The following is a 23,860-nucleotide window of genomic DNA, read 5'->3' on the forward strand; positions in this document are numbered from 1 at the left end:
GTTATGTAGCCTGGGAACCACTATGAATAACAGGCATTGTGAGGCAGAAGAGAAATGGTATAATTAAAAGCCAAGTAAAATACATAAGCCCAGGCCTCCGTATACAAAGATGACTCCAAATGACTTTTTCTTCTCGTAAGTGATGGATTAAAACATAGTCTGGTATAGAGATTAAGAGCTTAGACTCTAGCCCAAAATTTCATGGTTCAAATCCCAGCTTAACCATTTTTGGCTTCATGATTTTCATCTGAAAATAGGGAAAGGAGTAGTTCCTACCTCACAGGTTATAGTAAATAGTAAAGAGAAGATCTATGGATGGTGCAAACAGTTTGTGATGGGCTGCTAACCAAAAGGTTGACAGCTTGAACCCACCGAACAGCTTTCTGGAAGAAGAGGCCTGCTAATCTGCTTTCCATAAAGATTACGGCCAAGAAAACCCTGTGGAGCAGTTGTCCTCTGTAGCACGTGGAGTAGCCATGAGTGGCGGACTTGATGGTAGGTAACAGTGGAACATGTAGAAAGTACTTAGCAGAGTGTCTGGAACATAGTAAGTATTCAGTGAATGCCAGGTGTTGTAAAAAATTATTTCTATATGGTTTTTCTCATCAATTTCCCTTGTATACAATAACATGATTTTATGTCATTTAACTGGGCTGTGATCTATGGCTATGAAAAAGAGCTGCAAATTTAACTAAAGGAACTTATCTAAAGCTAAAGAATGTTTACTGATCATTTCTAGGATAATGACTATGTTATCATATCTAGGTATAATAAGTGCAGTGTCAGGGAGTGTGATAACAGAAAATGAGAAATACACAATCCCTTGAGGCACTTAAATTCTGAATTGAAGGAGATGAGATATAGCCTTGTTGTTGCTGTTTCTATTATGTCCCATTGAGTCAGCCCCTACTCATAGCAACCCCTCCTTGGGTTTCTGAGGCAGTATCTCTACGGAAGTAGATTGCCCAACTTTCCTTCTGAGGAGTGGCTGGCGGGTTTGAACTTCAGCCTTCTGGTTAGCAGTCAAGTGCCTTAGCTAGAAGAAAAAACCAATAGATGATTCCAATGCAACATATTCATATGCTGAAAAGTATATAATATGAATTAGGATATTTAGAATGATTGAAAGGTTACTATCAATATTGATCATTAACAGATTTTATTTTAAGTGTCTTGTACAAAGAAGGAGGGGGAAAAGAGAACTATTAGAACTATTGAGCAAAACTATAGTTTGACTTGTGCTAAGGATTTTTTTAAAACCTCAGTATTTCACCTCTTTTTATAAGCATAGCAGTCTTGGCTCTTGATTTAGAAGCTGACTTGAGCACTAGAGGGCAGAATATGCAAAAGTAATGAATGCTATTAATACATTTAAAATAGCTACCATCCTCACCCTTCATCATAGTTATATGCAATAGAGCATGGGCAAGAGAGGAATTTCTGAAGGGACTAATCAGATGCTATCTTATAATTTCATCATTCTAACTGATGTTGATAACTTTTTAATGCATTTGTAGATAATTTAGGCTTTAGAGAAAATAAGAAACTATGAAAGTTCATAAATGCTCAACAAAAAAGGCTGTAAATTAAATGATAAGAGAAAACATCATAGAGCTTGAGATGGTTGCCAAGAGCTCCGGTGGCGTAGTGCCTAAGGCATTTGACTGCAGATTACAAGGTTGGAGGTTCAAACCCACCAGCCACTCCTCCGAAGGAAGACCGGACAATCTACCTCCGTAAAGATTTACCACCTTGGAAACCCAAAGGGGGTCACTATGAGTCGGAATCAACTCAGCAACAAGGAGGATGAAAGGTAGCTTAGAAAAAGGTGGTTTAGAAATAGTTATGTAGAAAACCATATTGATCCTTGTTCTCTATTCGCTGAGATTCCTGCTGCCCCCTGCTTGTTCAGAAATGAGTTTCGGGAAGATGCTTACATCTGCAGGCTAGGGATTGGATTCGTGCTGGGGAGAGGCAGGGATAGATAGAGTTGGTGGCAGGAAAGCAGTCAGCAGCTTATACATTAAACTTTTAAAAAATGAAAAGACCCTGAACTAGGGCTCTGGTAGCTCTGGTGAAAGAAAGAGACAGGTTTCTGAGGTCAGTTGTTCTATCTAAGACAATTTTAAAAGGAGCCTAGTGACCTAAGCTGTTTATAATTTGCAGCTAACCTAAAGGTTGACAGTTCAAACCTAGTCAAAAGCTCCATGGAAGAAAAGGTTTGGTGATCACTTCTGTAAATATTAGTCAATAAAATCTTATGGGGCAGTTCTACTGTGTAATACGGGGGTCACCTTTAGTCAGGGGCCTATTCTATGGTGGCTAACAACAAAGAAAAACAAATTTAGAGGCCTCATACTCCCCAATCTCAAAATCTACTATACAGTCACAGTAGTCAAAACAGCCTGGTATTGGTAAAATGACAAGCACAAAGACCAATGGAACAGAACTGAGAATCCAGAAATAAATCCATCCACCTGTGGACAGCTGATCTTTGACAAAGAGCTGAAACCTATTAAACGGGGAAGAGATAGTTGCTTTAACAAATAGTGCTGGCAAAACTGGGTATCCTTTTGCAGAAAAATGAAACAGGATCCTTATGTCTCACCATGTACAGAAACTAACTCAAGATGGATCAAAGACCCAAATGTAAAACCTAAAACTAGAAATATCATCAAAGAAAAACTAGGGGCAAACTTAGAGGCCCTAACACATAGCATAAATATACTATCAAACATAACTAAAAATGCACAAACAGCAGAAGACAAATTACTTGGCTAGGACCTCCTAAAACTTAAACATTTATGCACATCAGAAGATTTCACCAAAAGAGTGAAAAGAGAACCTAAAGATTGGGGGTAAAAATTAGCAATGACATATCAGACAGGAGACTAATCTCTAAAACTTATAGAAAACTTCAACATCTCAATAGCAATAAGATAAACAATCCACTTTAAAAATGGGCAGAAGAGACAGGAACAGACACTTCACCAGAGATAATAAGGTGATTAACAAACACCTGAAGAAATGCTCGTGATCACTAGCCATTAAAGAGATGCAAATCAAAACATTAATGAATATCTTAGGATTCATCACAAAGTTCAAAAAAAAAAAAATAGAAAATAAATGCTGGCAAGCATATGGATAGACAAGAACCCTCATATACTGCTGGTGGGACTCTAAAATGTACACCACTGTGGAAAATGATATGGTGCTTCCTTAAAAAGTTGGAAATAGAAATACCATATGAACCAGCAATCCCACTACTAGGTATATATCCTTAGAGAAATAAGGGCTGTGACATGAACAGATATATGCACACCCCTGTTCATCGCAGCATCATTCACAATATCGAAAGAATGGAAACAACCTAAGTGCCAACAATGGATGAATGAATAAACAAACTGTGGTAAGTACACACAACAGAATACTATGTAATGTTAAAGAATAACAGTGAACCTGTGAAACATCTCATAACACGGATGAGCCTAGAGGACATTATGCTGAGTGAAACTAGTCAATCACAAAAGATAAATATTGTATGAGACCACTACTGTAAAAAGTCAAGGAAAGGTTTACACACAGAAAGAATCATTCTTTGAAGGTTACCAGGGGTGGGAGTGGAAAGGAGGTAAGTTATTAACTAAAGGATAGACACATAGAGGAAAAGGTTACATATAATAAGGGAGAGGTCAGCACAAAATGATCAAGGCACAGGAAGACACTAGGAAAAGCACAAGAGTTAAAGGCAATAATACTTTTACACAACCCTCCAATAACAGTAAGAATAGTATCTACGAGTGGATACATAGACACTAAAACTGAACAAAGGTGGGAAAGTTAATGATACTACACCAGTTTTATAGATAGCTTTGACAGAGGATATTGCTACGTATGTATTTATATGTATTGTAAATATATATCTATGAATATAGTTGAGCACACTGGAGGCAAAGTTATGAAAATGTCTTAGCCATAACTAAACACCTTGAGGCAATGTAGTCACTGGGCCTGTGGGCTCAGAACCATAGTCTCTGGAGATACCAAAGCCAATTGACAACATAGTCCACAAAGCAGTGTTTCACATCCTACTTTGATGAGTAGTGACTGTTGTTGTTGTTGTTGTTATGTGCCATCGAGTCGGACCCGACTCATAGCGACCCCTCCTTGGGTTGCCAAGGGAGTATCACTACGGAAGTAGACTAGGGTCTTAAAAGCTATAAGCGGCCATCTGAATCGCAACTATTGGTCTCTCTCTTTCTGGAGCAAAGAATTGTGAAGAAAATCAAAGATGAAAGGAAACAATTGTTCCAAAAGACTAAGGAATCACATGAACCCCAGACTAGAAGAACTAGATGGTGCCTGGCTATCACTGCTGACTGCTCTCAGAGGGATCACAATGTGAGGTCCCAGATAGAGTGGGTAAAAAATGTGGAACAAAACTCAAAATCATAAAAAATACCAGGCTCACTGATTTGATACAGAGTGGTGGAACCCCCAGGACTGTGGCTTTTAGATACAAGCCTGGAACTGAACTCATTCCCATGGCTCAACTTTCAGCAAAATGATAGGCACCACCTATAAGGTGAATGATAGCAACAGGGAGGTAACACATGCATTGTTAGAACAATCAACCATACAAGATCAAAAAGGCAGCATTTGCCCAAGGGTAAAGCTCAGAAGGCAGGAAGGATAGGAGTGAAAGATGAAGGGAAATGGTAAACTGAGGGAGGAAGTAGGAAGAGTGCTGTTACATTGTGGGGACTGCAGTCAGTGTGTATGAATCGATGTGTATGAACTGTTGAATGGAAAATTTAGGAAAAAGAAAACCCTCCGGAGCACAGTTGTGCTCTGACACACATGGACCACCATTAGTTAAAAGAAAAAAATGGCAAAAAGGCATTGTTGAGGAATAAACAGCCAGGGCCATCTCCATTTCTAGAAATAAGTGAAAAATTGGCATCTGGCAGTGGATGGTTAAACATGGTGGGAGGGTCACTTGAGGCCTAATTCCTTCAGCCCGTGATCCCTTCTCGGTACTTGGTTCATGGTCTCTCACCTCATCTAATCTTTCTTTCTCTTTGCTGATTTTCCACAGTGCTCATGTGACACAAGTCAGCAGTGTTTCAACAACTGGAGAGTAAGTTATTTCAACTTTTTTCCCCCCTTTTTCTTTTATTAAAGCAGAGAAAAACAATTCTGGTAGGGTTAGAATATCAGGTTAAGACAATAAGCAATCAATGATAACTTTTAAAGTTAACTCCAACAGCGGAGAGAATTAAATGAGAAGCTCCTATTTGAGCTTTTGTATGGATGTATGACGGGAGACAACTCAGCCTTTTGAAAATATGAGCTTTATATTTGCTTCATGGAAAATAATGTCAGTGTCAACTGATATTTGCAAAGAAAGCAGTCTATGTACTTTGAGTAGTATCTTGCAATAAAAAAAATATTATTTAAGTCAGTGCTACTTCTCAATCTGAAAATTAATGTGTGTGTGTGTGTGTGTGTATATCGATAGATAGATATATAGATAGATATATATATATCTTTTTCAAGTGAAGAAAAATCTATTTTGAGGAGTATAAGTTTAGAATTTTCCTTGGCAGATTATTCAGAATTAAATAGTATAGTGATAAAAGAAGGTTTAGAACATTAAAGGATTATGCAGCTTTTAAAATGATACCATTTATATCTCATTATGCACTCTTCTCAGCCCATTGTGCTTACTTGTTTTCCTCAGGTTGAACAAAGTTAATCTCTCCTTACTACTGTTTGCATGAATGTAGCTTCGATTATATACATCACAACTTAATAGACAGAGTTCAGGAAAGACTATGGCCATGCTATTATATGTAGTAAATGTCCTGATGAGATTTTATTATGTTTTTTAAATAGCAATATTCCCTATATAATTTTACCTTAAGGGGATTCTAACTTGTATTATGGGAATCATGAAATTATTTTTGTCACTTTGCTTTACAAATCATACATTCTCTGCAGAGCTAATACGAAATCTGGAGGAAATTTGTCTTTGTAAGAATAGGTTCACTTTTATTCTGTGAGAAAAAAAAATTCCCTCATTCTGCCTTGTATTAAATGACCTTTATTTCCTTAATCGCTTCTGTGTTTGTTGTTGCTGTACTTCCTGTGAGCATCTCAGTAATCCTGGACTCAGAAAGATGAGAAACACAATTAACATCTTGGTGGAATTTGTTTAGTTTTGTTTTGTTTCTAGCCCCCGATACAAACACTGTGGAGATTAATGTTTTGTACATTGTCTTTACTCAACCAAATATAGTAAATCTGCCATTAGTTCCAATAAAAATATTTTCAAAATTATGAACACATACTTTTAAAGGCAACCATGGATAAAGGATTGCTCGATTGACTGTATTCTTTTTTGTGTGTGTGCCAGACTCTTAGAAAGAACCATCCGGTCAGCTGTAGAACAGCATCTTTTTGATGTTAATAGCTCTGGAGGTCACAGTTCAGAGGACTCAGAATCTGGAACATCATCAACATCTTCCACAGCATCTGCCAGACAGAGACGACGCCAGTCCAAGGAACAGGATGAAATTCGACGAGCCAGAGACATGTGAGTTGGCGTTAGAACTTTTACTTGCTTGAATTTTAAACATACACCTAAATAAGTCAGTCAGTGTGTTATAATCACACCTAGCCTCTCCTATTTCAGTATTTATGTTAAAACTAAAAGTTTTTGTTTTGACCATTCTAGACTTAGATAACATTTGGGAATTCATAGGTGATTGAATAATTATTTCATTTTCTTCTATATGTTTGGGATGATGTAGAAAGCCGCCTCTGATTTAATAAATATTATAGCTTCTTCATGAATATCTTACTCAGAGGAGACCTGAACCATGGGAGAAGTTACTTTGTGCCTATCCAGGAACAAAGTTGATTTTTTTCATGTTAGACAACACTTAATTGACTTAAGAGTCAACTAAATGTGACTTAAATATGAACCAACATATTTCCCTGGTGTATTTACCTGATTAAGTGCTAGATTTTCACTATAGTACTCTGACTATTGATTATATTTTAGGATAAGAAAGATTGAACTTAACTCTAATCAAAAAGGAAATGTTTAAGTTCTTTATTATTTTAAAGACTAATTTTAAGAATTCCCACAGTGTAAATGTCAAGCATAGGGAGCTTTATTCTTCATTAAAAGATTTTATGAAATACAGATGAGCAGTTGTTACCAGTTTATATTATTTAATAATCATGAATTAAATTGTCAGGGAAAATAATTATATATAAGAAACTATAGTCATATGGTATTTTTCCTGAAAGGCTCCAAGTTTATTTCTGTGTACTGTAGCATTTGGGCTATCTGCTTCCATAAAGATTTACTGCCTCAGAAACCCAAAGGGGGTTGCTATGAGTCAGAATCAACTCGATGGCAGTGAGTTTGGGTTTCTTGGTAGCATTTAGTCTCCGTGAAGTTATTGTTTTGAACTCCATAAATGTCCAAAACTAAACCCGACCAAGTCCACCTCATTCTCTTCACCTGGACTCTTAATCTACATTATTTTAATGAAAAAAAAAAAAAAAAAAGGAAACTTTTCTGCTTAAAGAACTATACAAAAATAAATAGTATTAATAAATTCCGTGCTGCATATCATTTAGCACTATATTAACAAATGTAATTGTAGAATTACAAGAATCAATTATATAACCAATTGACATTTTAAGTGGCATATGCAACAGTTTTTTAAAAAACAATTTGTCTTGGAACTGGTAGCTGGGAGGGAATGCTGCAATATTCCATTTAGAAATATAGAAAAATTATAATAGAGAAGATACTTACATTTAAAATTAGCTGATGACTGACCTGTATAGAAAGTTTTTTGAGAACATAATTAGTTTACTGTCTAGACTGTATTGTAGAGCAAGTACTAGTTATTCATTTAACACAGTTCTTTACTCTGCTTCTTTTTTTCCCCTGCCAAATAGTGTGTGCAACACTTTGCATTTTTTAAAATAACCTTTTGTGTGTCATGACATTCTGCTTTCCACATACTTTGGCCAGATGGATAGCAAGTAGAGGTTGAAGATTATAGCAAGATTATAGATGGATAGCAAGAAGAGGTTAACATGATAGTGAGACCAAAGATTGATGTGATAGTGCTAATAGTGGGTATAGGGGCAGGCAGAGGAGGAAGATAGCAGGGAAGAGGGGTCAAAATGGACAAGGACTGAATAGGGCTATTGATTTGTTATCTGTCTAAACAACCCTATGATTTTACATATTTGAATGGAGGCAGAGTCATTAAACTCCCTAAATTCATTCAGCTACTTGGCTGGATTTAAGTTCAAGCAGAGCTGGATTTAAGTTTGACTGCAGAGCCAAATCGTCTACCCACTAGCAGCCCCTTCCTCAAAGAACTAAGCCTAGGTGTAGTGGGAGAAACAGACCAATCACCTTACTTAGAAGTACATCAATTCTCACTAACATGGCAATGTGAAACCATAAAAATGGCAGTGCAGGCAAAAACCATGCAAAGTAATCTTAAGTGGAAAAGTTATGATTGTTCTACAGTCTTTAAAATTTTTTGTGAAAACATTAAAAACTTACTGTCAGTTATAAATGAATAGTGAAGCAGGATGAAAAGGTAAAATTATTTCATATACTATCGTTTTAAACACTAGAAACACTGAGAATTAAAGTGTTTTATCTCTGTAAAAAAACATATATCAATACTTTGAATAGTATTTACCTTTGTTTCATCCTATAACTTACACTATGGAAGGATTATCTTTTCTGTGTCCTGGCAAATTATCATACTCCTTTCTACGTATGAATCAGCTATTAACCTTTTATTCTCTGTACTTTCAACACTGTGAAATATCTTCAAGAGTTTCTTTAATGTGAATTTTTTGCCAGTGACACTTCCTCTGGGACCTCTTCATCCATTTCCTCACAATCACTTTCCTGCTGAAGTCAGTAAGTTCACCTACACTGAGTTCCTCTGACTGCATATCTAGACCCATTTAAACAGCAGCTGTGTCAACATTCCCACAGTCAGCTTTTTCTTGTATAACTCCATTTACATTAAACTTGAATTTCATTTCAAGAGTTAAGCTTTTTGCTTCTTTGCTGCACTTTCACGCTTATTGACTAGAATTAGTCATTTTTCAATTATTCATTTTTGAAAAACGTCATGAGACTTTATTACTGGAAGACAAAGAGGTAACACAAGTACACACTTTGCTGTCTGTGCATGCACTGAATAGCAGAGGATCAGTAACCAAGCACTGACAGACTTGAAAGGAGTGATAGGATTGGTCAGTGATCATGATGCACATCTATTACTTATGTACTGATTTGTATACCAACAACCTAACAGTAAAGACTGTTCTTTATGCAGTTACTCACAGTTAACATAGAGTGGTAACTACGATTCAAACCATGGCATTGGAGGATTGCTTTTATTTAAGTAACCCATGCTAACTGAAATCCATGCCTCTCAGAACTGTGCAAAGCAAGCACTGCCCGTATATGCAAGATAAGAGAGGGCATAGAGGAAGGAATGATTTAACACTGAGGGGAAGGAGACAGAGTCATGGATTCTTTGGGGAATTGATGTCTAAGGTGGGTTTTGAGTACTGAAGTAGTTTACCAGGCAAGCAGATAGGGAGAATTGTTGCGGGGGGCGGGGGGCTACCATATACAAAGGCATGGTTGAATCCATTGTAAAAGCAACAGTTTCTAGACAATCAAGAAAGCTTTATTTGCTTTATTTTGGATAGGTATTACATGTGATAATGGCACTGTAGCTAAATAAGAAAATGTCCATATTTTTCTAGGTGTATTTTGGCATGGGATGAAATGATATGATGGCTGAAATTTCCTTTAAATATGTAGGCAAAGAAAAACTGAAACTAGAAAGTTACGGTTATTAAAGCAGATCACGTCGTTGTTGTTGTTGTTGTTGTTATGTGCCGTCAAGTTGGACCCAACTCATAGCGACCCCTCCTGGGGTTTCCAAGGCAGTAGATTCTACTACGGAATCACTACGGAAGTAGATTGCCCCATATTCCTTCCGAGGAGTAGCTGGTGGATTTGAACCACCAGCCTTCTGGTTAGCAGTCAAGTGCCTTAGCTACTATGCTATCAGATGATAGTTACATAAATACTCTTCTCTGTTTCATGTCTGAAATTTTTCATAACATGTTTTCTAAAAAAAATGAAAAGAAGAAATTAAAAGAATAAACTGGAAAGACCAAACATAAAAAGCTTGATAATTGTTGAATCCTGTTGATTATGTTATAATATACCCTTCTGTATATGTTTGAATTTTTTCACAATTTTTTTCCAATAGCAAGGCATCATTTAAGTGAAAATGGTTTTAATCTCCTAAAAAAAAATGAACTAGAAAATTATATTTATGTAACGAAGAACATGTTTCTTTGTTATATTAATATTATGTTAAATTTCTACTACAAATTAAAAAAGAAAAGCAAGTTATCTTAAGGGAATACTCAGTAATTACGTGTTGCTACAACATTCAGTGTATAGGTAGGGGTGAAGAGGGAATCTAGATAATTAATGTGAGAAGCCACAGAGTTCTAAGTTCAAGTCAAATATAGGTTATGTCAAATAAAATTGAAACTTGTCAGGATGTGGCAGGAAGAAATTGTGTACAAGTACTTGACAAACACACAGGTACTCAGACTGACACACAGTCATTCATGTATGCTAAAGGGAAGACTTAACTCTGGGGAGAACGAGATTTTCACAGGAGATAATTGCACGATAAGATTTTTCTGTGTTTATTTTGATGCAGTTTATTCCAGTCATTCATTCACTGTTCAAAAGAGTATAAAATGAATTTTGTCTTTTTAAGTTTTTTAAATAATTGTTATCTTTCAAACAGAAAATTCCCTCCATTAAAAAAAAAACAACAACTTATATTTAGACATATGGCCTAGGTGTTAGGGAAAATATGAAGAGATAAGAAAACAGTATTTATGTAGGAAAGAAAGTATTTTGAGTTTGAGACTAATTTTCCTCCAGTTGTCCACAGAAGGCAGTGCAGTCAGGTGATGGAGGGGAGAGATTTCAGAGTGTTTGCGTGAGGATATGTGCTTGCAAGTTAGTCTCTAATTAGTTTCCCTCATGTCTTCAATTATTTTCTACTTCGGATATTTCTTTGAAATGCTGCATCAATCTTTTATGATATTTCACTAAGTCTATGTATATTTTACATTAAAAGTTATGGAATATAAGACTAAATTAACTATAGACTTAAAAAGTACCAAAGATAGCCTAACTTTGAATATTTATGATAATACTTAATTCATAATTTTATCTCCATGATAGCCTAAGAGGCAGTGAATTTAGATTGCAGAATAAATATTTAACTTTATCTTTATAATATTTGATATTTGATATGGTTAGTTTGGTGGTAAAATACTGTTATTTTTTAATTTTTAGAGCTTATTTATTTCAAGATACAACTTTAGATGTTTGGGGAGGTGCATTAACTCAGTCATACCATGAGGGAAAGTAAAAGCTCACCTGTACCTTACCAAGTCATGGTCATTTGGACAGGGACTATACTGATGGATTAATTTATTCCATGTTGTGGTAAAAACAACTGTTTGCTAAAAGGACAGATATTATAAGTTCCCTCTTATATGAAATACTTGGAATAGGCAAATGTATAAAGAACAAATTTTATTAGTAGTTACCAGAGGTGAGGAGGGAGGAAAGAGTGAATCATTGCTTAGAGGACACTGAACTTCTGTTAAAAGATGAAGGAAAAATTTTGGAAACATGACGATGGTTACATGACATGGTGAATATAATTCACGTCGCTGAATTGTATGTGTAAAAACTGTTAAAATGGCAAATGTTTTGTTATTTTGTTATTTACATACATACCACTATTTCAGTGCCATCAGATGAATAAAATTGTATAATTAGGACATTTGTATTTATTTCTGAAACTAAGTCATGAAGGATCACTACATTATATACTTACATGCTGGTACTCTTTTAACTGGAAAATAACACATCTGCATTTCAGTTAAAATGCTTTGTAGTCTATAGCTTTTAATACTATTTCAATCAAGATTATCAGATTCAGTGATTTAAATATATTTAATATGTTTATCATGTGCTAAAATGTTTTTATCATTTGGGAAAATCAGTATGTCGTATTCTAGAGGAGATATCATATTCCTTTTCATATTTTTCTCCATGTAGTATATTAATTTTATAAGATTAAAAATGGTCTGCTGTGAATAGTGGAAAATTTTTGTGCAAAGTTGCACTCTTCTCCCTGTTTGAATAAAAGCTGTTCAGTGGTAGAAACATACCTGTTAAAAAACCATTGCTGCCAAGTCGATTCCAACTCATAGTAACCCTGTAGGACAGAGTAGAACTGCCCCATAGTTTCCAAGGCAGTAATCTTCATGGAAGCAGAATACCACATCTTTCCCCTGGATGGAAGCATAACCTTTGCCAATTTGCCTCTAGGAATAATTTCTTTTTTAGATTCATTTGACAGTAAGTGGTCTCCGGAGTAGCAATCTACTGACTTTGATTGAAAATGCAAACTGCAATTTCTTGGCGTTCTTCTGATTTCTTATGCAATGTGTGGCAGTATTATTAAACACCTTTCTTTTAAAATAAAGTCGTTTCTTTTCTATTCAAGGGGACTTATCAACAAAGAAAATATTCCTTCTGGATTCAGCAACCTTGAAGACTGTATTTTGAGTGCTCAGGAAGTTGAAAAATTACAGGAGAATAGTTCTGGTTATATGGGTGAAAGGAGCAAACCTAAACGTCAGAAATCCAGTACCAAACTTTCTGAGCTCAATGAAAATCAAGATGGTCTTGTGGTAAGTGAATATTTGTATAAAATTATTTAGGGAATATCATATCTCTTTTTTTTTTTTTTTTTTTTTGCTTTGTAAAAAAATATCAAAAATAATTTCAGAGTCTTGAGTTTCACAGAATTATAAGAATTTAGAGCTTCTAAGTATTAACTCACTGCCATCAAGTCAATTCTGACTCATAGCGACCCCCTGTGGGTTTCCAAGGTGGTAAATCTTATTCAGAAATTAGATTGCCCCATCTTCCTTCTGAGGAGTAGCTGGTGAGTATGAACCACCAACCTTCTGGTTAGCAGTCAAATGTCTTAGACACTATACCACCAGAGCTGCTTACTAAGTATACATACATTGTATTTTTTGTAGTAAATATAAAATAGTAGAGATATTCTATTCTGCTAGAGGAAGCAAAATACTGATTTCCATGTTTTCTAAATTGCTTTGATTTTTATCTCATGCTTTCAAGCATTTTTAAGTTTTATTTTTGGGATTAAAATTTTCAGTAAAACATCTTTTTACATTTTCCTTCATTCTATTTGTTCTTGTCTATAAGATTATATATATATATAACATTTTAATGAATCAATTTAGAGTGAGGTAAAATAAAAATAGATAGGAACAGACCATCAGTAGTCAAGCTCTTTGTATTCAGAAATTTGGCCTCAAATGTCATTTTATAAATTATTTTTCTCCAAATTAATTAGAAACAAAAAGAAATTAATCTTCTGCTGAGTTGCCTCAGACCTGAATCATAGGTTATTGATTTGATACATGATTTTTTTATAAATTCTTTCAATCAGTAACTGAATATTTATTCAATATAAGTATTAATAGGCATAATCCATTTTTCTTGTATGCTTCAGTTTCACTGGAAAATGTCACATGCTAACACAAATGTCTGTCTTCTAATTTTTTTAGGTTTAAATTTCAACAAAAAATACCATATAAAATAAAAAATTGTATAATGTAACATGAACTGTTGTTGTTGTCATTGTTTTCCAACTCAAGGCAACCCCTCCTTGGGTTTCCGAGGCAGTATCACTACGGAAGTAGATTGCCCAACCTTCCTTCTGAGGAGTGGCTGGTGGGTTTGAACCACCAGCCTTCTGGTTAGCAGTCAAGTGCCTTAGGCACTACACTACCAAAGCTCCTGACATGAACTGTTGTTGTTGTTGTTGTTGTTGTTATGAGCCGTCGAGTCAGCCCTGACTCATAGGGACCCCTTCTTGGGTTGCCAAGGAAGTATCACTATGGAAGTAGATTGCCCAACCTAGAATACCTAATAAAAATAGGCAGTATTCATTCTTACTAATCAGTGTGTAAATCCTCTGACCTACCTTATCTCTGATAGTTTTTAGCCCTATGCTAGGTTTTCCATACATTTAACAAAACTTACAGGCCACCTATTTTTATTGCTAATATCTGTGTCTGTTTGAGTAAAACATCTGATTTTGCCTTAAATAAAATACAGTTTACTTAAAATGCAGATATAAAGGAAAACATTTATATGATTTTTCCCCAAAATATACCAATTCTCAAAAAATAATAATACTGATGGTGATGATTCTTAGTTTCTAAGAGTAAACTAATCAGCCGAACAGAGAGAATTAATCTCAGACCGTAACTAATACAGTTCACAAACTAAAAGATTTAAGATTTGGACCCATACTGCTGTCACGCTGACTCCAACCACAGCAACCTTATAGGACAGAGGAGATCTGCCCAGTAAGGTTTCCAAGTCTGTAGTCTTTATGGAAGCAGACTGTCTCATCTTTCTCTCACAGAACTATACCACCAGTGCTCCTTGGAACTATTACACATGAATTATTTTTTGTTTAATATTGATGATTCAATATTTCTTATTGGGAAAAGAAAATGTTTATTTAAAATAAATTATGGTAATTTCATTAAGGAACTCTGGTAGCGTAGTGCCTAAAGCATTTCACTGCTAACCAGAAGGCTGGCAGTTCAAACCCACCAGCCACTCCTCAGAAGGAAGGTTGGACAATCTACTAATGTAGTAATCTCATTAGCTCTTTATGTTGCCTGTGATTTGTGTATCTGCAGTAAAGAATCACAGTGACTAGCAGTCTGAGACATTGCCTTATAGTTTGAAAAGAATATACCTCTCAGCTCAAAGTCCTTTTTACATGAACTTAACCCATTAGTTTTTTTCAACTAGGGGAAGTCTCTTAATTAGGTGGTAGTAGTTAATAGGAGTCCCTGGGTAGTGGAAGCAGTTAACGTGCTCAACTTCTAAACTGCAAGATTTGAGGTTCAAGTCCACCCAGAGGCACCTCAGAAAAAAGGCCTGGGGATCTACTTCTGAAAATGAGCCACCGGAAATCCTGTGGGGCACAGTTCTGCTTTGACACACACGAGATCATCATGAGTCAAAGTCAATGGAATGGCAACTGGTTTCATAGTTAGAAGTGGAAAATACATTCATTCCTTAGAATATATATTTTAGCGATAAAATTATACATACAGTCTTGTTTAAAAACATTTGGATGAATGATCCTAATTCTACTTTGGTTTTTTTGTGTGTGAGAGGATTTGCCCCACTTTAGTTACCAGTTTCTGCATTCCAGCATTGTACATGTCACATGTTATCACAAGTGAGCTAACTGGACCATGTCTTTATTGCAATGAATAATTGAAAACCCTATCAACACAACTTAGAAAGAAGAAAACTTCCTTATCTGTGAACTGAGAGTGTTCTCTAAAATTTTTTCTAACTCTCCTATTCCATTCATTTTTATTTATGTATTTATTTATTTTATTGTGCTTTAGGTGTAAATTTACAGAGCAGAGTTTGTTTTACACTCAATGTTTCGTGTGTATTTGGTTTCACTCCCCAATTACCATCCCCAACCCTAACCCACTCTCCTCTCCTCCTTTCCTAGTAACCCCATCCCCACCTACCCCCCACCCCCCTCACTCCCACCCCTCTGCCCCTCATAGTTATGCACTCCTGTGTGTCCTGCATTTCCTCCGTGTGAATGTTGCCCCTCTGGTGCCCCATGGTCAGTTGCTCCAAGGGATGTATCTCCATAGAGTATTGGGTACGTCACCCTGGTTGAGTTGTCTGCATGTCTTATTTACTATTAGGCTGAGAGCCAGCCCCTGGGGGTGAGTTTTATTCCAGGCCCAAAGTGTATCTCAAGGCCATAGTATTGGGAGTCCCACCAGACTCCATCTGATCAGTAATTCTGGTCATTATTGTGTTTTTGGATTTTGTTCCATGTTTTTCCTCCCACTCTATCCAGAATCTCCAGTTTCGATCCTTTCCCAAGTGGTTGGTATTGGTAGCTGGGAGCCATCTAGTTCTTCTGGTCTCAAGGTCCATTATGTCCTAGGGCTGATTACTCCCAAATGCCCTTAGGTTTTTGCACTCTTCTTTACTTCTGATGATAGGAGACCATTAGCTGTGTCTTAGATGGCCACTTGAAAGCTTTTAAGACCCCAATCACTACTCACCAATGTAGGTTGTAGAGCAAAATTTTTATGTATTTTCTTGTGCCAATTGATTCTGGTGTCCCCCAATATTATGGTCCTGTGTCGGTAGATCTGTTGGATCTCTCTCCCATAGTGTCTGGCTGTCTGTGAGGGATTACTCTGTATCTTTCTTCTGTTGTTTCTGTAAGGATTGAGGGTATTTTTTTATCACTGGTATCTGTGCAAGATTAGCTTCAGCTGAATCTATCCTTGGTCTAGAGTATAATCCTGTTCCATGAACTTTTAAATCTAATCTTCACAAGATAATCATAAAGAAAAGAATATAATAGTCACTAATGTTTAGATTACATTCTGCAAGTTAACTTATTTTTAATTTCTCACTTACTGTTAATATTCTGGGAGCTCTGGTGGCATAGTGCCTAAGGCATTTGACTGATAACTAGAAGGATGGCAGTTCCAACTAATCAGCCACTTTGCGGAAGGAAGACTGAGCAATCTACTTCCATAAAGATTTACCAACTTGGTAACCCAAAGGAGGTTGCTATGAGTGAGACCTCCTACTTTGTTTTCCTTCTTCAGCAGTGCTTTGCTTATCTGAGGTCTGATGACCTATTGTAGTGCAAACACACTGCCTTTGAGTCAGATCTGACTCATAGTGACCCCTCCTTGGGTTTCTGAGGCTGTATCACTAAGGCAGTAGATTGCCCAACCTTCCTTCTGAGGAGTGGCTGGTGAGTTTGAACTGTCAGCCTTCTGGTTAGCAGTCATATGCCTTAGGAGCTCCCATTGTAGTGCAAAGGAGGAGGTAAAAGCCTGATTAGATGGGCTCAGGAGAAAGTAGGAGGAAAGGAATTGAATACTGCATGTATGGAAAGTCTTTGAATGAGTTGTGTTCTAAAGATATGAAGTGAAATGAGACAGCATCTAGAGAGAATGTGAGACTAAAAGATGATTTCTTAAGGGTAGATGGTGTTAGAGAATTAGAGGTAGGAAAATGATGCAAGAGAGAGGGATCCGTTGCAGGAACAATGTACTTGAATAAGTGATAGGGGATGGGACCTAACAAAAAAGTGGAGGGATTTGTTCATAAATTATTTTGCTCTAAAGACCCATCTCATCAGGAACTTAAACAACTTCCCCCTTTGCATGAAGTTTAAGGTTCATCTTTGTGTTCTAACCACAATCTACCTTTCCTCTAAGAAAAGTGAATACTCTTCTAACTTAATTAATGAAGCTCACCATATTTATGCACACATCTGGGATTCCTTTCCTTACATATTATTCAGTAAAGGAAAAATGCACCAGCAACTTTGAATTACATATTTTGTCAACTAATGTTGAACATTTCTCTTCAGAGAGACCCTGTCATGAAAATGAAGGTAATATAAACAGTGTAACAAGTTATAATCAAAGTGATAAACTATAAAAATCATGATGGCAAGGACCAATGTCTATCTTGTTCACTATTCACCATTATATTTTGGGCATTGGGGAATGTCCAAAATAGTTCAGCACTCATTACAAATGTGTTGAAAACTAATGAATGGATGGCTGCCATATTGTTTAGGGTAACATACAGCAAAAATACCCAAGGTCCAATGGCTTGAACACAATATAACTTCTTTCCTATGTGACAATCTAAAGCAAGAATTCAGGGGATGGGGAGAAGAATAGAGGTATTGCTTCGCATAGTTATCAGGGACCCAGGCCAACTATATCTCTGCCATCTTCAGCAAGTAGCTTTTAGGATACTCTGCTGGTTTTCATTCCATTCCAGCTCACAGAAAGAGGGGAGGAACACTGAGGAATGTACCTAGTGGAGTACTTTATTGAACAGGCCTTGAAGCCACACATACATTCTCACATTATTGTAGAGATGTTAGTCACGTGGCCATATCTAATTACAAGAGAAGCAGGGGAATGTGTTGTTTCTGGACATACAGAAGAAAAGTAGAATATGTTTGGGTGGACAGCTAGCAGTCTCTTCCACAGGCATCCTTTATGGTACCAGTTGTTCTTTTTGAATATGATTAGCTTATATAGTTTTAGAAGCTCTGGTGGCACAGTGCCTAAGGCACTTGACTGCTAACCAGAAGGCTAACGGTTCAAACCCACCAGTCACTTCTCAGAAGGAAGGCTGGGTGATCTCCTTCTGTAGTGATACCACCTCGGAAACCCAAGGAGGGGTCGCTATAAGTCGAGTTCAACTAGATGGCAGCAAGTTGAGTATGTAGTTTTAAACAATAAAAACAAATATGTACAAATTGAAATTCAAATTTGTCATTAATTCTTTGTTAAGGAGAATATATCAAGTATTCTCTTTCTCTTAGAGCTCAAGGTTAGAATAATGAACCTGTTTTGACTAGCAGCAGTCCCTGCAGCCTTCAGATTGAGTTGTTTTGTATATTGAACAAGGCATTTTTTTTTTTCAGTGTCCTCTATAAAAGCTTTCTCAGCATTTTGTAATTTTAAAAGACAAATTTGTTTTTACTTCAGGTGTTTTCAAGTGCTTCAGTAGTCAAACAAGTTTTAAGCCTAGTTTTCTGTGCCAAAACACAAAGGGGGTGGGGTGGGGAGAGAATTGAAAGTAAATTCCACAGTCTAAGGCTAACTTGCTAACTTCATCAAAGTATTGGCTCCTTTGGGGTTGAGATTATTATTATAATTGAAGATGGTGATTTTTAAAATTCTCTTCCCTCAGACATTCAAAAATTGTCAAAATAAATTAGATCATAGCAAAACTATTTTGAAAGTCATTAGTACAGACTCTTAAGTGAGTCACAATTTTATGGATTATAAACTGAGCTTTATCTGGTATAAAAAAAATGCATGCAAGAAACAATTCCATTAAATTATACTTAAAACCATAGTCTCTTCTATTTTTTAAGTAACCCACTACCTTTATCCTAACATTAACCCACTGCCACCAAGTCGATTCCGACTCATAGCAACCCCCACTGTGTTGCCAAGGGGGTAAATCTTTACGGAATTAGGTTGCCCCATCTTCCTTTGACAGAGCAACTGGTGGCTTTGAACCACCAACCTTCTGATTAACAGTCAAATTCCTTAGGCACTGTGCCACCAGAGCTCCTTAACCTAACGTTGTTGTTGTTATGTGCCATTGAGTCGGCCTCGACTCCTAACATTATGAAAACGGAACTCACTGCCATCTAGTCGTTTCTGACTAGATGGCAATAGCAACCCATCATTGGATTTCTGAGGCTGTAAACCTTTATGGTAGTAGATTGCTCAATATTCCTTCTGTAGAGCAGCTGGTGGGTTTGAACCACTGACCTTCCAGTTAGCAGTCAAGTCCCTTACCCACTACACCACCAGAGCTCCTTATGCTACCATTAGAAGAGTGATTAAAATAGAGTTAATGCAATAAAACATTTCTTTAAGTTGTATTACTTCAGCTTTAATAAATAAAAGCATTAATGAACCACTGTATTACCACACCTGGAGAGTGTTTAGGACAAAATATTCCAAACTTGTAAAAGATATTCAGTCAGTATTTTCTTGAAAAAATCTGAAAGTCCAGTAGCATGCTTCTCATAAAGTGCAAGCATTCTGCTTCAACAAGTATTTTGATGAGTGTTTTGACGTTTACCCCATTTGTCCATCACAATGAAGGGGAATTACTGATCTATTTCTTTGACTTCTTTCCTTAAACCCTAGATGAAGGATGGTAATTAGAATTTACAAAGCATTCAAACTTTATACCCACAAAAATAGGTTGCTTTGTTTGTATACTCATAAATCTTTACTCCCTTGTTAGTTTCATTCTGAAAAAAATTGAAGTATTTTGCCAATTGCAACACATTCTTCAGTTCTTTCCTGTTTCCAAAAGGTATACAGTACAACCCAACTACTTTAGCAAAGGCACACTATGTCTTACATGCTATTTTAATGAAATGAGACCATGAATATTCAGCAGTTTAATGTGTAAAGAACATGATGATTGGAATTATTTAAAAGCTTTAAAGAGGAATAGTGAACTTATTTCACTCAGCATAATGTCCTCCAGGCTCATCGACATTGTGAGATGATACAAATATTCTTCATCATTCTTTAATGTCATCTAGTATTCCATTGTATGAATGTACCATGATTTGCTTATGCATTCCTCTGTTGATGGGCATTTTGGTTGTTTCCATCTCTTTGCTATAGTGAATTGTGCTGTGATGAACATAGGTGTGCATATGTCTGTTCTTGTCCTGCCTCTCACCTCTTTAGGATATATTCCTAGTAATGGAATTGCTGGGTCAAATGGTACTTCTATTTTCAGTTTATTTAGGAAACACCATACCATTGCCACAATGGTTGTACCATTTTACAGTCCCACCAGCAGTGTATGAGAGTTCCAGTCTCTCTGCAACGTTGCCAGCATTTGTTATTTTCTGTCCTGTTGAACTTTGCAATTATTGCTGGGGTAAGATGTTATCTCATCACTGTTTTGATTTGCATCTCTCTAATGACTAAAGATTGTGAGCAATTCCTCATGTGTTTATTGGCTGCCAGCATATTGTCTTTAGTGAAGTGTCTGTTCATGTTACTTGCCCATTTTTGAATTGGATTGTTTGTCTTTTGGTGTTGAAGTGTTGAAGTTTCCTATAGATTTTGGAGACAAGTCCTTTGTCAGATATGTCATATGCAAATATTTTCTCCCAATCTGTAGGTTCTCTTTTTACCCTTTTGATGAAGTTTTTCCATGTGCATAAGAATTTAATTTTTAATAGGTTCCAGTCATCTAGCTTCTGTTCAACACCCTGTGTATTCTGGGTTATGTGCCATAGTCTGATTATGCCATAAATTAGGGCTCCTAGATTTGCCCCTATTTTATCTTTGATGAATTTTATAGTTTTGGGTTTTACATTGAAGTCTTTGATCCAACTTGAGTTTGTTTTTGTGTATGGGGTGAGGTATGGTTCTTGCTTCATTTTTCTGCAAGTGGATATACAATTTTGCCAGCACCATTTGTTAAAGAGGCTATCTCTCCCTCATTTAATGGGTTTTAGACCTTTGTCAAAGATCAGCTGTCCACATATAGATGGGTCTATTTCTGGGTTTTCGATTCCATTCCATTGGCCTATCTGTCTATCATTGTACCAATACCTATGCTATTTTGACTACTGTGTCTGTATAGTAGGTTTTACGATCTGGGAGTGTGAGACCTCCCAGTTTGTTCTTTTTCTTCAGTAGTGCTCTGCTTATCCGAGGTCTCTTTCCTTTCCATATGAAGTTAGTAACTGGTTTTTCCATGCCCTTAAAAAATTTTGTTGGTATCTGGATCAGAATTGCATTGAATGTGTAGATTGCTTTAGGTAGTATTGACATTTTCATAATATTCAGTCTACCTATCCATGAACAAGGCAGGTTCTCCCATTTATGTAGATCCTTCAAGGAGTCTTTTTGTAGAAGATCACTGTTTCGGTTACCTAGTGCTGCTCTAACAGACATACCACAAATGGGTGGCTTTAACAAACAGGGGTTTATTCTCTTACTGTTTAGGAGGCTAGAAGTCCAAGTTCAAAGTGCCAGCTCTAGGGACTAGGTGAAGGCCCCTTGACGTTGGGCTTCACCTCTGTCTCTTGCTTCCAGCTCACTGAAGCTGAAGGAGTCTCTTCACTCAGGCAGCTGCTTACTGCTGAGGCTAACAAACTCAAGGTCAACAAGTTAAATGGCACAGTCCCAAAATTATCATATCACACAGCAGGCTACTGATTCAAGTCCGTTAACAGTCCCAAGATCATCAGACAACAACTCAGTTACACACAGGAGTCAAGCATGCCAAAAGCTGCAGAGACCGTTCTCAAAGCTGCTTCTTATATACTGGAAGCAGATCATATCCCTAAGGCAGCTAATCAGCTCCTCTAGTACATTCCGTGGTGGAGTTGATTACCAATCGCATCCAGCTGCTCAGCCACTCAAAACCAGGCCCAGCCAAGTTGACACCCAGTTTAAGTACATCATATTCAGATATGATATATACAAATAGAAGTAAAATATTTTCCTTGAGGATTTTATAGCTTTAGAAATAATACCAACATCAACAACTACAGCAGATATTCTTTAAATTTATCAGCCATTATTTTAGTACTTTACATACATTATCTCGTTAACCCTAATGACAACCTTATATTAAGGATTGTTGCTTTCTCTGTTTTCCAAAGGAGAAAATTGCGATCAAGTAGTATGATTCAGCTGATAAATGATAGAGTTAGGATTGAAACTGAGGCTTCGGACTCCAGAGCCACCATCACAACCATTAAGTTATGCTGTTTCCCTTTTGTCTCTATTTGACAGAGCTCAGGGTTTCAAACTTCATTCTACACAAGTCGGCTAAACCACCATAAATGGAAAATAATCTATCTACCAAGCCAAAGATTAGTTTTCTACTCAAATTATCTATTTATTTTATGGAGATGTTTACATATGTTGATATCATGGGATTATTGCAAAGCTTAATCAAATTTACTTTGTTATTAACCATTTTTTTTTCATATACGGGGTGAGTAGATATGCTTAATTTCCTTTTAATGCAGATAAGAGTCCTTGAGGTTAATGAAATTAAGGGCCAGATTTTCCAAGAAAGCTATGTGTTTGAGTCTGCTGAATTTAAATGAGCTCTTATTTGCATGCTTGTAATCTTCCTTCATAGTAATTGCTTACTTATTCTGTGGTTGGCCATGTGAATTATGTTTAAAAGGCACTGACCGTATTCACAGAGGCAGTCATAAAAATAATCTTTAAAATGCACCCCCTTTTGAGCCCATTGGGTCAGCCTGAAATACATACTCAAAATAAGTATCCTGTTTCTATTTTTTCCATTCTAGCTGATGTAAACATTAACATGAAATATCTCAGAAAGAAATTGTTCTTTAGTTAACTCCATTTCTTTTTATGAATGTTTTACAGTTTTTAGGTATAAGCTATAGATTACCCTAGGTCACACAGGCAATATATACTGAACAGATGTTTTATAAGCAGCAGATGCCACAGGTTTCTGATGAAATTCTAAGTCAGAACCCTCAATTCTAGTTCTAACACCCTCCTGATTCTCTGAGATCCTGAGTTTTTACTATGTTTAGCTATACAATGTTGTTGTTGTTATGTGCCGTCGAGTCAGCCCTGACTCATAGCGACCCCTCCTTGGGTTTCCGAGGCAGTATCACTACGGAAGTAGGATTGCCCAACCTTCCTTCCGAGGAGTGGCTGGTGGGTTTGAACCGCCAGCCTTCTGGTTAGCAGTCAAGTGCCTTAGAGCTCTGGTAGCATAGTGGATAAGGCACTTGACTGCTAACCAGAAGGCTGGCGGTTCAAACCCACCAGCCACTCCTCGGAAGGAAGGTTGGGCAATCCTACTTCCGTAGTGATACTGCCTCGGAAACCCAAGTAGGGGTCGCTATGAGTCAGGTTTGACTCGACGGCACATAACAACAACAACAGCTATACAATTAGGAGCTCTGGTAGCATAGTGCCTAAGGCACTTGACTGCTAACCCAAAGGCTGACGGTTCAAACCCACCAGC

General features: G+C 36.7%; 1 protein-coding gene across 1 annotated transcript in view; it reads left to right on the forward strand.

The window, feature by feature from the left end:
• FAM13A (family with sequence similarity 13 member A) overlaps positions 1–23,860 on the forward strand; it is a 235,272-nt gene that overhangs the window by 137,499 nt on the left and 73,913 nt on the right. Inside the window, exons 2-4 of the mRNA XM_042782411.1 lie at positions 5,099–5,140; positions 6,419–6,598; positions 12,693–12,879. Of these exons, the coding sequence (XP_042638345.1) occupies positions 5,099–5,140; positions 6,419–6,598; positions 12,693–12,879 (409 nt within the window). The remainder of the gene's footprint in view (positions 1–5,098; positions 5,141–6,418; positions 6,599–12,692; positions 12,880–23,860) is intronic.

The sequence above is a fragment of the Orycteropus afer genome, unplaced genomic scaffold, assembly GCF_000298275.1.
Source record: "Orycteropus afer afer isolate SDZICR_OR568_19922 unplaced genomic scaffold, OryAfe1.0 scaffold00309, whole genome shotgun sequence".
NCBI lineage: Eukaryota > Metazoa > Chordata > Mammalia > Tubulidentata > Orycteropodidae > Orycteropus > Orycteropus afer.